Consider the following 18,644-nt stretch of genomic DNA (forward strand, 5'->3'; position numbering starts at 1 on the left):
TTTTGCCTGCCTCCCTCCACTTTGTGGATACTGTTTTTGCTGGTTTTTAGACTCTGCGCACTTTACCACTGCTAACCAGTGCTAAAGTGCATATGCTCTCTCTCTGTAAACATGGTAACTTTGGATCATACCTGATTGAACTATTTAATCTACTTATAAGTCCCCAGTAATGTGCACTCCAGGTGCCTAGGGCCTATAGATTAAATGCTACTAGTGGACCTGCAGCACGGATTGTGCCACCCACTTAAAGTAGCCCCTTTTCCTTGTCTCAGGCCTACCATTGCTAGGCCTGTGTGGGCAGTTTCACTGCCACCTCGACTTGGCATTTAAAAGTACCTGCCAAGCATAGAGCTCCCCTTTTTCTACATATAAGTCACCCTTAATGTGTGCCCTGGGTATCCCCTAGAGCAGGGTGCTGTGTAGGTAAAAGGCAGGACATGTACCTGTGTAGTTATATGTCCTGGTAGTGTAAAAAACCCTCAATTCGTTTTTGCACTGCTGTGAGACCTGCTCCCTTCATAGGCTAACATTGGGGCTGCCCTCATACACTATTGAAGTGGCAGCTGCTGATCTGAAAGGAGCAGGGAGGTCATATTTAGTATGGCCAGAATGGTAATACAAAATCCTACTGACTGGTGAAGTCGGATTTAATATTACTATTCTAGAAATGCCACTTTTAGAAAGTGAGCATTTCTTTGCACTTAAATCCTTCTGTGCCTTACAATCCACGTCTGACTAGGTTTAGTTGACAGCTCCTTGTGCATTCACTCAGACACACCCCAAACACAGGGTACTCAGCCTCACTTGCATACATCTGCATTTTGAATGGGTCTTCCTGGGCTGGGAGGGTGGAGGGCCTACCCTCACACAAAGGACTGCCACACCCCCTACTGGGACCCTGGCAGACAGGATTGAACTGAAAGGGGACCTGGTGCACTTCTTAGCCACTCTTTGAAGTCTCCCCCACTTCAAAGGCACATTTGGGTATAAAACAGGGCCTCTGCCCTACCTCATCAGACACTTGCTGGAGAAGAAACCGGAACCAGAAACTACATCCTGCCAAGAAGAACTGCCTGGCTGCTCAAAGGACTCACCTGTCTGCTTTCTACAAAGGACTGCTGCCTTGCTGTTGCCCTGCTGCCTTGCTGAACTCTTGTCTGGCTGTGAAAGTGCTCTCCAAGGGCTTGGATAGAGCTTGCCTCCTGTTCCTTGAAGTCTCAGGACCAAAAAGACTTCTTCCTTTCACTTGGACGCTCCGTGCGCCGAAAATTTCGACGCACAGCTTGTTTCGCGGCGAGAAAAACGCCGCACACCGACGCTGATCAACGCGACGCTCTCGGGACGATCGAGACTTCGACGCACAACCTCGCAAGGACAACGCCGCCCGACTTTCCAGGAGAAATCGACGCGACGCCTACCGTGAACGCGAAACTTTGACGCACGGCCTCGCAAGGACAACGCCGCCCGACTTCCGAGGAGAAATCGACGCGACGCCTGCCGTGAGACCAAAATTTCGACGCACGGCCTCGCAAGGACAACGCCGCCCGACTTCCAAGGAGAAATCGACGCGACGCCTGCCGTGAGATCGAAACTTCGACGCGCAGTCCCGCAGAACGACGCGCAGCCGGAAAACAAGTAGGAGAATCCACGCACAGACCCGGGACATCTGGTAATCCCCGCGATCCACGAAAAGAGACTGTCTGCGCGCCGGAAAACGACGCCCGACTTCCCCGCGTGGAAAAGAACGACGCAAGTCTTTGTGTGCTGAGGAGAAATCGACGCACACACCCTTTTTCCACGCATCCCTTTTCCTGTGGCCCTCTGAGGAGATTTTCCACCAGAAACCAGGTACTTTGTGCTTGAAAGACACTGTATTGCATTCTAAAGACTTAAGACACTTTATATCACTTTCCTGTGATAGTTCTACAATTTTCCATTGCATCTTTATTCTTTTTGACCTACAATTATCCTGATAAATATTATATATTTTTCTAAACACTGTGTGGTGTATTTTTGTGGTGTTATATGGTGGTATTGTATGACTTATTGCACAAATACTTTACACATTGCCTTCTAAGTTAAGCCTGACTGCTCGTGCCAAGCTACCAGAGGGTGGGCACAGGATAATCTTGGATAGTGTGTGACTTACCCTGACTAGAGTGAGGGCTTTTGCTTGGACAGAGGGTAACCTGACTGCCAACCAAAAAACCCATTTCTAACATCTTGCTAGAGAGAGACTGGAGTTTTGACTCACCACAAAGTAGGGCAGAGGGTTAATATGCTTGCTGCAAAGAACAGAAGTGTATTTTATGTGGATAGCTGAGTGGACTGGTAAAAACAGCCTTTACCAGTGCTTTAAGACAAATTAAATGTATGTGAGAGAGGGGTTATAGAGAGATGAGGAGCACTTTTGCCAAGTAGTAGTGAGGGAATCCGAGGAGGATGTCATTGGAGGAGGGTGCCAAAAAAGATTGTTGGACCAGGAGACACCAACCCTAAAGCTGGCCCTGGGATGTGTCACCCTAAGATGATGACCGGAGAAGGGGCTGCACCCAATTACACTTGCACTTCAAAGGGCTTTTGCCTCCTGTACATTCAAAGGAACTTGACAACAGGTCTGTCTGCCTTTTGTCAACCCCAGACAATTTGGAGCCTTGACAGAGTAAGTCCTTTCCAGAACCAGATGTGGAAGTAGTACAAGGAGTCCCACCACACAAAGGACGGAACCAGGTATAAATATTGGACCTTCAGAGCCTCTCACTTTAACATTGAATATCAACAATTGATTCTCCCAATCTCTTCTATATTACATCATTTTGTTCTCATATGTATTCACACATTCTATAAAACATAACTGTTTACATTCAGGGAAACTTGGTTAAAAGATTGACTAAGACATAGGGCCTGATCTTGGTGGGACTCCCAGCGTCCTTCCGTGGCGATGTTTACAAGTACCCTGTCAAGCTGACGGATTCCTTCCTGCCCTATTTCGATGTCTGTTGGCTAAACCTCCGTCCGCGTTGACAAAGTGTTTCCCATCACATAAGTGGTGCACAGACGACGATGTGGCCGACACCGGTTCTGGCTAACATTACACCATCACTGTCAGGGTGGCAGGATTGCGCCGGACATATTTACATTTTGCAGTTGAGCTGGTGTTGTCCTAGTGGCGGTTTCCTGATGGCAGGATTCCGTCACGGGAGACGTTCAACATTATACTATGCTTGTGGCTTTTTTCCATGGATGCTAGCATCACACATGTGATGTGTTTTGGCAAATTTATTTCACCTGTATACCACACTAGAAAACACACTCCATTTCAGACCATTGTCCTTTGCTATTTCACTGCAGCAGACCATTTTCCAGCCGAATGTTTGACACAAAAATCAGTTTTTTTTGCTCCCTCTGTTTCTTGTTCTTTTATCTTATTTTTTGCCTTTAACTTGTGGGTTCCCGAAATCATCTAGTTTAAAACCTTATAATGGCAGGGAGGAGGAATTCCCATTTCACAGAGGAAGAATTGTCAGTCATGATGAATTAAATGATTAGAGTAGAGCCACAATTGTTTGGAGCACAAGTACAAAATACAACTATAGCACAAAAATGGCAGAAGTGTATCAGAATAGTTCACAGAGTGAATTCTGTAGCAAATAACCTGTGCACACAAGAGGAAATTAGGAAGAGGTGGGACGGCCTGCGGGGGTGAGTGCGTTCTCTGGCCTCCAACCGTCACTTGGAAGCCCAGAGGACTGGTGATGGTTCTTCTAGCCCCACCCTCTTTACTTCAGTCTCTATCTGCAGACTGTCCATGCCTCTCTGGGAAAGGTCTCTGAGGTTTGATTGTATGAGGCTTAGGCACCGACCGGGAAAGAAACAACAAAAGTAGATCACGTGTTCAGGAGCACTGAAAATACAATTTGATCAGCTTCAATGTGGCTTTTTCAGCCTTTCAGGGAACTATCTGGACCTTTCTTCAGGGTATCATAAAGAGAAGCCTTCATGAAAGGCTTATGCAACACACCCAAAAGGTCCTTTAAAACATCTCTGAACATTTTCAGTCCCAATAGTTAGAGGTGCACCATCATGACCATGTACGGCAAGAAGAAACATTATCAAATAGCTTTGGGCCATTTAAAGGTGAACAGCCTTTTTGATAATGGAAGGTTTAAGTTCCATTATCTAAGACTATGGAGGTCATTTGAAGTTAGGTGATAATGTTGCATTCTCCAAAAATGTGGCAACCGCCCAACTTTTCGCACCTCCAGCCTCATTTGATGGTCCAGGTATGGATTTCAGCCATTAGGACAATTTCTCTTGCCTCGGCACACGCTGATGTACTTTTGTCAGGGGACCCATTTGTGCATATGATATGAGAGGGGAAGCATAATTAGGTCTGCTGTACTCAGCATGTCTGAAAAGGACAGAGAAAAAGCCAGTAGACATGGAGGTAAGTAGGGCTGCCCTAAATAGGATGGCTCTTCTGGCAAACTGTACTCTGGTGGATTCCCTGCTGAAAGGGTTTTCCCGACAGTGGAGTCAGCAGCAAATCTGCCATGGGCAACACCACTACCCGGCCCTCATCTCTAAATGAGGTGTGGGATGGGACAGGTGTGCATTCAGGACATCCACCAATTTTTATGAAAATCCCCTTATCAGACACCTTTAAAAGTTCCATAAACACATATCAATACAACCATCGTGGTTAGTACATAGAGGTTAAGTGCATTAATGGTTTCATTATATATGAATGCTACAGTTAACTTAGAAAAATCATCCAAGGGTCTTACCCCGCTTATCAGAACAGGCCAGGGCATCTGCTTTCTGGTTCGACTTGTTTCTAAAGGGTAAATTCCAGGGTTGCCTGGGCGTTTATTGACACTTACCCCCTTACTGGTCTTCTCATTATATGCAATGATTTCTACTGAAGACCATTCTTAACCATTAATAAGGGTTGACCATTCTACTCTCATCACACTGCTTCGGTGAGCTAAACTGTTACCAGGTATTGATACGTATTGATGTCTGAACAGCTATTGGCTGGCCGTTCAATACTGGATGTGGCAGAGCTTGCTGCAACTAATTTCACATTAACGATCTTCTTCTTCAGTACAAAAATGAAATGAAAAGAACATATTTTTACTACTTACAGTAGTAGTCCCACAGGCAATGTAATGAAACTAGAACTTTATAGCCATTTATAAGTATGTAGAAGGTATATAGCCACCAAGGAGTGAAGTATATTTCGAAATAATTTGCCAATTATTGCTTCAGAATTACGTCCCTCATAATAGGGTCTATGGTGGGGTTAAGGATTCCTCTTTGGAGTTAAGGTTTCAGGGGAAAGTGTCAGGCTGACTAGTCATGGTGCAACAACGTTGGGTCTTCCCTGGTCTAGGGTTCAATGAAACAGGACCAGATTTCCACTCAATCAATTCTTCTCTCCATTAGGTCAGTAAATTGACTTTAAATTTTGCTGCCTCGTACTTAAGATATTTCTTGCCAAAGGCCGTTCTAAATGTATTTTTGCTACTAAATAGAGTAGAAGGTTTGACATTCTATTCTCTTATTTATGAACTAAGTTCAGTGTGAGGTGTGTTTAGCCAAACTTCGAATTCTTTTGAATGTTTCATCTGTTCACTTGTTATGCTATGTAAGTGGTCACATTCATTCAAAGCATGGGGTGCAAGGATAGAGAGTGAGATTGCCCCACCTTTTATAGGTTCCAGAGTGATTTATTGCTTTATCTGTTACTAATTATGGACATCCTTGTGACAGCCGATCCAACATCATGATAGTAAAAGTAGGACACTCAAGGGACTCACTGTGCACTTTGTAACTCATTTAGATATGAATGTATTTTCCTGTACATTTGTTTTTCAAAAATAAATTTGTAAAGCATTATTTTGCCCAATAAGGGCATCTTGGTGCAAGGAACAGCTAGCATAACAGCAGAACCAAGACTAGAAGACTGCTTACAGAATAAGGACCGCCAATGCTGTGGTGGCTGTTGGACCGCCGAGGTTGTGGCAGTCCGACCTCCACATTAAGAGGTTGGCAGACAAATCTGTCAACCTACCGCCATCCCCGCCAGGGTCCTTCATCTCAACTGGCTGATGGCAGTGCAGTTTGCAATCAGCTCGGCGACACTGAACTCAGCGCGGCCTTGCTGATTACAAAGTTCTCCACCAGTCTTTTCATGGTGGTTTCACCGCCATGAAAAGACTGGGAGAGAATAAGTGCAGGGGGCCACAAAAGTTCCTTGCACTGCCCAGTCCAATGGGAAAGTCCTGATGGGGCCGGCGGGGAAGTCGCCAGGACGGCGGCGACCACCCTGTCAGGAGTTTTGCAGACGCCAGTTCCGTCCACCAAACACATAATCCTGTCCTAAATCACAGAGCCTTCCTAAATGGTAAGTGAGAGATTATGGATTTAATCCCCGGAGGCAATGTGTTCTACAGTTGGGGTTCAAGAAAAGAGAGGGCACGACTGTCCAACCTATCTCTCTTGACTCGTGGGTTGGAAAAAAGCAACTAGAAGTTAGCGCACAAAGTTCTTTCTGACTTATGTAGGTTAAAATGGAATGCAAATGGTGATTTTTCAAGGCCCAAGTATGCGGATGGGTTTGCAGGAAAGGGAGGCCTCTCTTAAACATTTAAATGTAAAGGAAGGGGTCGCAGTAACAGCATTAATCTGAGACTGCATAGCGAGATGGAGGTCAAGATAAGAACCCAGGGATTTTACCCTAGAGAGTGGGTCAAGAGCAATGCCTAAGGAGGAAAGTTTGAGAACATCTCTCAGGATCGTTTACAACTAATAAGGTTTCAGCTTTGTGAGATTTTAATATGTCTTCACACGTGCAAAATACACTCTATTTCTAGTGGTCACAGATTTGATTTATTTATGATCACTGGAAGGGTAAACGTCAGCATACCCCCAGGCTAATATGTAGATTTGTATCCCTGGGACACACTTCTGTGATCACAAATGCACTAACAAATTACAGTCAATTATAGAAAGACATGTATGTCTGACAGAAGGCGCAAACAAACATTTATTAATTTACAGAAAAGCCTTTATCTCTATTATGGATGTACAGTTTCAAGATAAACATTTCAGCAGCTCCAAGCCGTTGTCAAAACAGTAAAGGTTCAAGTAGGACTCCACAACAGCATTTCTATCTCATTTTTAATTCTAAATTGATCATTAATTAACGAGTCACATTTTATATAGAAGTTCATACAACTGTATATGTAATTTTACTTTATCATAATCCACTTGGAAGCATGCCTAATAAACTTTCACCATTTTCTTCAATAGATTAAAAACTGATCTGAATGTGAAATAACCTATAGTGAAAGTACCGGAACAATTTTGTGCAGAGCACAGTTCGCAAACTTAACCGAACACTTTAGTTAACGAAGTTTATCCACAGATCATTCTGGATTGTGTATAATAGGAGTATTCCCATCACACAAGAGCCTCTAACTCATCTGTGAACCAATCTATACAATATTCATGATGATTAATTTGCATAGGATCTATGACGATCCTGTGCTGTATGACCCACGTCCTGGGCACATAGATGGCAACTGAATTCCATCCTATTTGAAAGACTTCCTATTGGAAGTCTGCCTGCAATTTCCAGTTACTTTACTTAAGGTTGAAGGGCCAAACTATAGCATGGTGAGGTTCAGACCTCCGTCTGGTCTAGAAGGGGTGATCATTCCTGTCCTCCGTTGGACATTTGGACATTAAAATTTACATAGCAGACTATTCACAGCTGATAAGCACACATGCTTCTGACTCTGCAAGTGGGTAGGACACTACAAGGAAGATAACAGACACTAAATGTAAAATTGTATACAGAACTGAAATCAGAATGAAAAGGCTAACTAGGCAGTGAGGACCAGATTGTCAAAGAATTTACTGTTACGTACTATTGTAGCACTCATGGCTTATTGCTAATTTCCAGAAGTAAGCCAGGGCACACCTATTCACAGAACCATTTTTAGGTCAAAGCCTACTAGACAGCGTAGTTGTCTGGTTGCAAAGACATATTGGGGACATTCTGAAAGCTGACCAAGGAATGCATTTAGTCCATTGTAGGAGACTGGCTCTCTATATAGTGTACAGAAATTATGTGCACTGTGCAGAGAGTCCAAGCAACCCCCACCTTGGTTTACAAAGGTAAACAATAGACCACCTAATGCTCTAATTTTTATGGTAACTTGGTCGAGCAGTTAGGCCAATCTTGGAGAAGTGCTAAGCAGTTTTTGTTCTCAAAGTATCAATAAATGTGGACACACATTCAAAAGAATAACTCGAGAGCAATTTACAAAAACATTTCAGATTTTTATAACATTTTTAAGACCAAGATCATCAAAATCAGGTATTTATTTTTCAAAGTTTAGAAAATGTCTTGTTTCTTTGCATAATTATGTACCACAGGAATCAAAGAAAAAAAGCTTTAAAAATGCATGTAGAATCAGGCAAATCGTTTACCGATGTCTCCTTTTGCTTTTAGGTCGACATCAAGATGTCCTGTGGGCCAGCTCGGGAAGTTCGGGCGGCTGCCAATTTATTTGGTGGGAACAGCTGCTGAAGAGTCCTTGGAGCTGGTGCAAGACAACTGCAGGGGACCACTTGGAAAAGCAATGCACAGGCGGACTTTAAGGTGAGTCGGTGGGTTTCCTTGGAGGGTGGAGGTCGCAAGTGGTGGGGGACCCTTAGAGCACAGCTGGTTCTCTGGTGCAGGGCCAGGGAGGCCGGGTGGAGAGCAGATAGGTGAGCCAAGAGCTGTGCGCAAAGGTGCCCTTGGAAGCAGGAGGCAGGTCCCTTTGCGGGTAGTTTGCAGGTAAGCAAGGCACTTTGGGGGGAGACTCATGTTTCCTGAAGTCCCTTGACTGGGGCTTGCTCCTGGTCCATTGAGAGTCTGGAGTGGACTTTTCTTCTGGGTGTCTAACAGTGGGGTGCAGTACCCCTGGCTATTGCACAGTTTACCCACTCAAGGTCAGAGCACCACCAAACCTGGCACACTTTCAGCTGGTTGGGTTAGTTGGGTGGAATTTAGTCCAGCTGTTGTGTCCGGTTCCTTGGTCAGCAGCCGGCCAGTGAACTGGACTGGTCTTTGTTGATTGGTTGCAGGGAGTGACGTCTTGACTCTGGTGGGAGATCTTTGGCGATTTTCAGAAGTTTGGAGGTCCTCTGGGGTTTTGTAGAGTCCGTCTGATGTCCATGCAACCCCTCAATAGCGATTCTTAAGCCCTGGGTGCAGCAGGCAGGGTTTGGCGCCTTTTTCTTTCTGCAGCAGGAATGCAGTTCTTGAGCCTTGGGTCTTCTTTGTTGCTGACCTTCTTGTGTCCTTGAAATCTGATCTGCAGCTCTAGAGGTGCCCACTAAATACTGCATTTAGTGTGTGTTTAGGGGAGTATCTAGTAGTGACTAATGGGTCATCTACCTTAGGATGGCTACACCCACTATGTGACCACTTCCTGTGGGCAGAGGCCACTTCTCTATCCCTGACAGGCTATTTCCCTACCATGGAAGATAGAGGAAAATGAAATGAAGCAGTCACCTTGCATGCAACACCTTAGGGGTGGTGCAAGCTGCGGGTGGCTACTCCTCCTGTCCTTTGTGCATTTTCCTGCCATTGCTCCCGCCAAAAGTGGGAGTTTGAAATGGGGGAAGACATCTAATGCTAGCAGCAGGGCTGGAGGTCGAGTTTCAAGGGCAGTAAGTCCTTTGAATCTCATAGACAGGGCTGTGCACATTCCTGGGGGAGGAGGTGTAACTCCTCTGCCCAGCAAGAGCGTGTGCTCTGGACCCAGAGCACAGGCTATCACCCCAGGGTTCCAGCATTTTGTCTGGTGGTGGCAGGCAGGTTGTGACAGCCAGCAACCATGCCAGGGTTAGTTAGTTTTGCAGGGGTCACCACTATGGTGCCCCCTGGGTATATTTTGCAATAAACCCAATGCTGGTACCAGTTTGGAATTATCATTCTGAGTTGTTTGATACCAAACAACACAGAGTTTATTTATCATTCTGAGTTGGTTGATACCAAACAACACAGGGTTCAGAGTGGCAATTGTGTAGCTGTGAAACTTGTACTGACCAGTGTCCAGCACATGCATGTAAAATGGCTGCTCTGTTCACTTACTTTGTCCCAGGTTTGGCAAGGACACAGTACGGGCATATTGCTCATGTATTTTGTGCTCACACATGCAGTACAGTGCACCCTGCCTTAGGGCTGAAAGGCCTGCCAGAGAGGTAACTTACCTATATTGCATGCAGTGTGTAGTGGTCAGGTCACACAGGCTGCATGCCTAGTCAGTTTTGCATTTTAGGACTGCACCAGGACACTCAAGCTGCAAAGGCAGTGCTGGGACCACTTTGATGCAGGGTCCCTGAGGGTGCCAAAATCTGTGCTGCTGCCCTCAGGGGACGACCCTTAGTACTCCATGCCCTGGGTACGTAAGTACCATTTACTAGGGCCTTACAGTGGCAGCTAAAGGTGCTGCCAATTGTGCCAATGCATCACAACAGTTTTGGGAAAGAGATCTGGCCCAGGGAACCTGGTTAGCAGGGCCCCTGGGCACTAACAACTTTGAAACCATATCAAATACCAGGCAAAAGGTGGGGGCTAACCATGTCAAAAGAGCCACTTTCTCACACCCATTGCTTATCATTGGCTTTTTGTTGTGTCAAACACAGTTTCTTTCTTTCTATTCGCTGGCTTTATTTGTTTTAGCCCGTCCAGCAGATCTTTGTCCCTCCCATGAGCCAGATTACCACCCTACTGATTAGATTACTAATTTCTTCCACAAGTTCTTGCTTTCAGAAACTTTTTTTTCTGAAACATGCAATGAGAGTTCTTGTTTTATCCAGCTTTCTTCTGTAATGCTTTTTCCTACATGTCGATCTCAAACAGCCTGCTTCTGTGTATCCCCCATGTTAGTGTTTCACCTGTGTGCTTCTGCCCCACCCCTGCGCACACTGCTTGCTCTTGTGCTTCTGCCTTTTTTATGCAGCTGGATTGGATCACTTTACAGTTAAGCACAACTTATAATATATTACACACAGACACATTAATTTTTTAGGCATGAGTAATTTGCCCAGAATTACAGGATGTTGAGCCAACGCCGGGACTCGTCCTCAGTTTGAAATTAGACAGCTCTGGCCTTAAGGCCACATCATCTGTCTCCCCTCCCCCCCACTGCCCTCTAGATTCCTCATTTCATCCATGTGCTTAGCCCCACTCTCTGAGTCACCTGTCCCTGCAGCCTTCTGATGGAATCTGTGCCCAAAGCATACTCATCTCAAAAGGTATTCTCTTATTTCACCTTCAGTCGAGCAGGCTGCAGGGACAGTGAGCAGCCTAGCGCTGCAGTGCAAAATAGCAAGATGAGAGTTACATTTAGTGAGGGAGAGACTGGCTTGGGTTAGGGGAAGAGACTCAGTGGAGGTGCATGTGATGTTGCTGGGCTGTCAGCCAATTTAAAACAATGGGCAGACTCTCAAAATTAGAGGAAGGGAGATGTGAAGGCTTTAAAATCACCTCAAACCCTAAAGGGAGATCAAATGTAAAAAGGCAAACTTGAAACATAACACAGCATGTAGGGTTGAAACAGCATGTGATAATAAGTGTGAGGCAACAGTTTCATGATTGTTTGCATAGCCCATGAATTGTATGTGGTGCGTGGTTTTACCTGCATATAAGATAACTCCCCCTGGCTCCCCGGAGTTTGGTTTCATCCTTTTTTGTCATTCCACACACAGACTGCAGCTTTGAGCTGTCACATATCACATGAATCAGTCCACTCCACACAATGCCACTCTATGACACTTTATTCCACTCCACTCTAAGCCACTCTACTCTACAATACTACGCCATTCCACTCTGACACTCTGCGGCACTCCACATTTCACCACTCCATGCCTCTACACTGTACTCCACTCTACTCCACTCTGACACTCCACTATATGCCATTCCACTCTACAATACTCTACACCACCCTATTCCACTCCACTGTAGGGCACTGCAATATATTCAACACCACTCCACTCTACGTCACTCCAAGCCACTTCACTCTATAACACTACACAGCTTCACATCACTACACTTGTGAAACTCTGTTCTACAACACTCCACTCTAAGACACTGCACTCTACAACACTCTACTCCACCCTATGTCACTCCATTTCATGACACTGCTCTCCATGACACTCCACTACACTCTACGTCACTCCAGTCCACGCCACTCCACTCAAATCTATGCCACTCTGTGCCACTTTACTCTCCACTCTACCCTAAGACACTCTACAACACTTTACTCTACAACACTCACTTCCACTTTACAACACTGCACTCTATCTATAATGCTCCACGACACTCTATTCTATGACACAACAGTCCATTCTATGACACTTTATGCCTCTCTATTCCATGACACTTTATGACACCCCATTCTATGACACTTTATGGCCCTCCATTCTATGACACTCTATAACACACAACTCTACGACACTCAACTCTGTGACAATCCACTGTATAACACTCTCCTCAGTGACCCTCTACTCCACTCTAGAACACTCCACTCTACAACACTCTACTCCACCCTGTGCCACTCTACCCCACTCTACTCCATGACATTCCACTCTACTCTACTCTACTCTACTCCAGGACACTCTACTCACAACACTCTATTCTATGCCATGCTACTCCACTCTACGCCACTCCACCCTATCATTTCACTCTATGACTCTCCAGACAACGCTACAACACTCCAATCTACAACACTCCATCACACTCCACAACAATCCACTCTACACCATTCCAGTTTACAACACTCTACGTCACTCCACTCTATGCCTCTCCACTCCATGACACTCTACTCCACTCTATGCCACTCAAACCCACTCCACTCCATGCTATGCCATTCCACTCCATGCAGCTAAACTCTTTGTCATGCCTCTCTATGATACTCTACTCCACTCTACGGTAGTCCAACCCAGGCTACGCCACTCTCAAGCCTACTCTGCTGCACTCGATGCCATTCCACTGTATGCAACTAAACTATTTGCCACTCCACTCTATGATACTCTACTGCACTCTATGCTGCTCCACTCTACTCCACTCTCAGACATTCTACTCCAGTCTAAGGCACTTGACTCCATTCCATGATGCTCCACTCTATGACACTCTACTCCATTCTATGACACTCTATTGTACGCTACTCCCCTCTACACCACTTCACTCCACTCTATACATGCCAATCTACGACACTCTACATCACTTCAGTCTATACTACTCCACACTATGCCACTGCACACCACTCTGCTCCACTCTACACCACTCCACAACACTATACGCCACTCCACTCTACCACACTCTACTCCACTCTACTCCACTCTATGACACTGTATGCCACTCCACTTTACTCCACAACACTCTTCGATACTCCACTCTGTGCCACTCCATTCTATGACACTATTCCACGCTGTGCCACTCCACTCTCCCACACTCTAACCCCCTCACCACTCTATGCCACTTCATTCTAAGCTCCACCAATCTATAGCCACTCAACCCTACGACACTCTGTGCCACTTCACTTCCTGTCACTCCATCTATGACACACCACTTCACTCCACTCTACCACAGTCTACCCCACATTATGCCACTCCCTATTCTACAATACTCCCCTCAATGACACGCCACTCTACTCCATTCCATGACACTTCTCTCCATGACACTCCACTACACTTTGCGCAACTAAACCCTGCCACTCTACTCCACTGCACTCTACGCTACTCCAGTCTACACCACTCCATGACACTACTCCATTCAATGCCATGACACTCTATGCCACTCCACAACTCTCTACACCACTCCATTCAACTTCATGACACTCTACAACACTACACTTCACTCTATGCAATTCCACTCTGATACTATGCCACTGCACTCTATGCTACTTGACTATGACACTACGCCACTCTGTGCCACTCCAATCTATACCACTCCACTTTACTCCACTCTACATCACTCTCCTCTACACCATTCTACTCCATTCTACAACACTCTTTGATATACCACACTATGCCACTCCATCCTATGACACAACTCCACTCTGTCACTCCACCACACTCTGTTCCACTTTACAACACTCTATTCCACTCCACGACAGTCGACCCCACTCAATGCCTCTCTATGCCATTCCACTCTGTGCCACTCCACGCCAACCCACACCAAGCCACACCGTCTACAACACTCAACTAGACTCTACACCACTCCACTCTATACCACTCTACTCTACTCCATGACACTCCACTCTACGCCCCCCTACAACACTCCACTCTGCTCCACACTATGCCACTGCCCTCTCCTCTATGCCACTAAGTCTTAGAACAGCAGCCATGCTACAACATGTACAACATGGCAAACACACATTAGCAAAGCTGAGAGCGCTTGCATAGGCGAGGCCTATTGGCTTTGCCAATGCTTGTTATGAATGGAGCCCTGAGTACTCGGTAATCAGGAGTACTTAGATCGTCAACTCTTCCATTTAGCATTTGCTATTTTCAGGCACTATCTATTGATACTGATACAAGGAAAATACAGTATCACAAAATTATCAGGGAGACTATTTATATTGCACGCTTGTGGAAGACAGGGGGAAGAAGCAATTGTTGAATGTATATTCAACAGGAAACTCAAAAAAGGCACTTTTGTAATAACTGCTGTAAACAGGTGTGCTAATGTACATTTGGATTGGGAAGTACTTAAAGCCGTGTCACTTAGAACAGAAGTGTACAAAAAAATTACTGAGTAGACCATATTGAAGTAATATGTGAAACTGGAGGACCCTACTGATTTAAATCTTAAGTCTTCTTGACATGTATGCTCCTGTTTTTTACCCGTAATATACGGATTCGTGACATATAATTCTAGTGAAAGGAGAATAACAAATATAACCATGAGAATCTGTGTTTATATGATCTCAGGGCCCTATTTCACTGTTATACACCTCACATGTGGTCAGGAAACTAATCCCACATAAAGTTCCCTATGATCAGATAGTCAGTACTATACGATGCCGATCGCCTAGGTTCTGTTAAAATATGTCATCAGCATTTGTGCAGTGCATTTCTACCATATAGATGGTACTGTAGCACTTTTGGAGTCTTGGAATCTTCGTGATCACAGTCAAGTTGTGTCACAAGTCAGTGCAAATACATCTGGTTAGTCAACATTAGATTGTCTAACGTAGTGTTTAATAATGGTTTACTATTGCTAATGGGAAAAATAGATTTTTCCCGATCCAGTTAGGGATCTTTTGCAATACATACATCTATAGTATATATATATATATATATATATATATATATATATATATATATATATATATGAAGACGAAACCTTATTCATCAATAAGGCAGCCGGCACTCCGTGAATGTGCAAATTAGGTTTAATACAAACAAAACAGGAACGCGTTTCGGCGTCTCCGCCTTTCTCAACCTGTGGGGCCGCCATTTTTGCCCCCTTTATATATCATGTGTGACATAATACAAGTGATTTTCTTAAAGCAACATGTTAACAACAAAATATACATGTGATATCCATTGTAACACCTTAGGGGAAAAGGTATATATGCAACCCTAAATAATACATCATAAATCACATTAATGCGAACATTTTCTTCATCTATTTGAAACCCATCCTCAAATTGAAAAATAATTGTGAATGTTGTTGTCAACAATGCAAATTTAAAATTGAAAAAATAATCATTAATCTACAAGGAACAGAAATAACAAAATAATAAAATTAATTTGCAAAGGAGATCTTAGGACCTGTTAAAGACTCAATACAAAAACAACATATCAAAGAATATAACCATATCCTCCAGCCTATTAAATGATATGATGTCATTTAGCTGTTATGCATCTATTTTCACATAAGTAGGAAAGGTATATCAGGAGGGGTGAATATCGGGAGGAATAAATATACCATCTGGGAGAAGTATACCAATGGGGGAAAACGTGTTAACTATGGCAGTGAGAGATGAGTATTAACTCAAATGTATATATAATTCTTCAATGGAATTTAATCCTGCTGGTTCTCTAGAGTCTAATGTCAGTATATATCTGGACTCTAACTTTCTCAAATTTTTCTCCCTGTCACCTCCACGGACGTCTTTTCTTATCCCGTCAATTACACTATATTTGATGTTTTCTATTCGTCCACCATGGAACTCGTGTACATGTCTGGCAAAGGGATAAGAATCATCTTTGTTGGCTATAGCCCTGAAGTGTTGAAGTATTCTTTTATGTGCTTGTAGTTTGGTGCTGCCAACATATATCTTGGGGCAGCTGCACTTTAGAATGAAAATGACGTATTCACTCCTGCAGTCATATCTGCCTTTTATGGTATGTATAGTTCTGTCAACTCGACTCAGAGCCTGCATACACTCTCAAAGCCTTGAGAACAGAACAGATCACAGAAAAAAGCCTAGGACACAAACCTGTAAGAGAAGCTCTCCCTCCGGCATGATTCTGTCAGCCAGTCCCCAAGCCTTCTTGTTGCCATGGTGGCAGATATCCTCAGCATCCGCCCTGGAGCTGTTGGTCTTCAGGGCAACTGCAAGGAGATATAAAAAACAGAAAATAACTTTAGGAGTGGAATAACATTTATAATATTGCTGGTGTGCATGTCAAGTTACTTCCTCACACTGCATCTGGAGAACCAGCGTGAATTGCAGGAACAACTACACAGTGTCCTAGCCATTTCCAAACCACAGCCCATTATAGGCATTTCCAGGGACCCCCGCTAATGACTGTCTTTTCAGGCAGAAAACATAACAATATGTGGGCCAGTTCACAAAGGCATTCATTAGTGAGTGAAGTAATAATCATGTGGTATTATTTTCCATGTTATTAATGCCTACGTGAATGGCTCCAAACCATGGTAATAAAATGGCACTATTCAGGGAATCTCTCTTTAAGACAAAACATTTCTAAACAGTGCCATGGGGTCATAGTAAGGACCAAAACAAGCTGTTAAGTAATGCTACTGGTGGCCAGAGGTAGACGTTTTTTTGAGAGAGTAGTACGAAATTGTGTAAGTTGTGCTAATGCCAACAAGTCCTTGAAAACACTGAGACCAAAAATGTGTGAACCGATTATTTAAAAAAATGGGGAGAGAGTTGCGATTGACACCATGGGGCCCATTGGTGTTAATTCTAAACATGTGAATGCAATAATTTACATTTCCTCAAGATGGTCTGTAGTCAATGCCGTGGATAAAGTGGATACTGATGTGGTGTTGAATTTTATGGACAAATTCTTTGTCAATGAAGGGTTATCAGCTCAAGTAATCACAGGTAATGTTGTACAGTTGTTTCCAATAAGGCAAGGGACTATTTTGTTAGAGTAGGAATCAGGCTTCACACCACATCATGATATAAGCCCAGTGGAAATGGTTTCAACTAGTATTAAAAATACTGAGAATTGGGTTTTACAAATTCAAAAGACCATATGGATGTACAGAAACACAGTGAATGAAGTGACTGGTTGTGCTCCGTTTGGGATCATGGGAGGTAGGGAACTGAGGACAAAAGGTAATCCAGAGTGGTTGGTTGAATCATCTTGAGATGCAGAAACAAATTGAGGCTACCCATAGGAGATATAAAGAGATGCATCATATTAAAACACGTTTGATGAGGGAGCCTGAAATAAAAATAAGAATGCTTGTCAAGGTTAAGAAACAGTGGAGCATACAAAAGAGTGAAAGTCAGTTTTCAGAACCTTTATAAATTGTTAATGTTTTGAGAAATGCAGTGTTGCTCTGAGGAGATGGACAATGGCTCTAAACTGGGAAACGATTTCAGTGGCAATGGAATGTGCGGGAGCAGAGTGAGTGATGGTGGTTCCATTAGTAATAATAATTTGGATGAATTTAGGGGGGGAAATGATCTTGGTGCTAATGGTTCGGAGTTGAATGGCAATGAGAGGAGAATGAAACCTAAATGGATGTTAGATTTTGTGGGAGGGAGAGGATAATGTGGATGTTTGAGCAGAGGGAATCAAATGTGTAAATTTAAGAATGGGTAATTACAGTAATGCTATTTTATATTAAGAAGTTAGAAATCCCAGATATTCTTAACTTTTATTATGATATTAATAGTTTTTTTTCTTTTTTATTTCATGTTTATTTTTTGTTGCTATTTTAATATGGGAAGGGGTGTTCTTCTAGGATCATCAGTTGCCGAAGAGAAGCTGGACAAGCATTTGTCCACTGGTGTTTGTGAGAAATAAACTTTCATTTTGGAGACTAAAGACAGAGTCTTGTCATTACACACACTCCGGGGCCACGTCACAAAGGAATCTGTGAACATGTGAAAGGCTACTCCTCTAGTACTACTTTACATTCATACACAGCTCTCTGAATTAGCCCCACAGTGCTTCCTTATAGGTATAGAGTGGACAAGGACTGACCCACTTCCTATACAATTGGCCCTAGTTCTATCACTGCTTTCACAACAGTTCATTGTGGATGTTTGCTCATTCTTTTCACAGTGCTCTGAAATTTTTTCCATCCTCACAGAACACTTGCTCACACGACTAGCAATGAATGTTCGCCTTTGCTTACC

The 18,644-nt window shown here is 43.8% G+C and overlaps 1 protein-coding gene across 1 annotated transcript in view; it reads right to left on the reverse strand.

Moving 5' to 3' along the window:
• LOC138285509 (aryl hydrocarbon receptor-like) overlaps window positions 1-18,644 on the reverse strand; it is an 811,968-nt gene that overhangs the window by 452,534 nt on the left and 340,790 nt on the right. Inside the window, exon 3 of the mRNA XM_069225503.1 lies at window positions 16,518-16,633. Coding sequence (XP_069081604.1) covers window positions 16,518-16,633 — 116 coding nt within the window. The remainder of the gene's footprint in view (window positions 1-16,517; window positions 16,634-18,644) is intronic.

The sequence above is a fragment of the Pleurodeles waltl genome, chromosome 3_1 (assembly GCF_031143425.1).
Source record: "Pleurodeles waltl isolate 20211129_DDA chromosome 3_1, aPleWal1.hap1.20221129, whole genome shotgun sequence".
NCBI classification, from domain to species: domain Eukaryota; kingdom Metazoa; phylum Chordata; class Amphibia; order Caudata; family Salamandridae; genus Pleurodeles; species Pleurodeles waltl.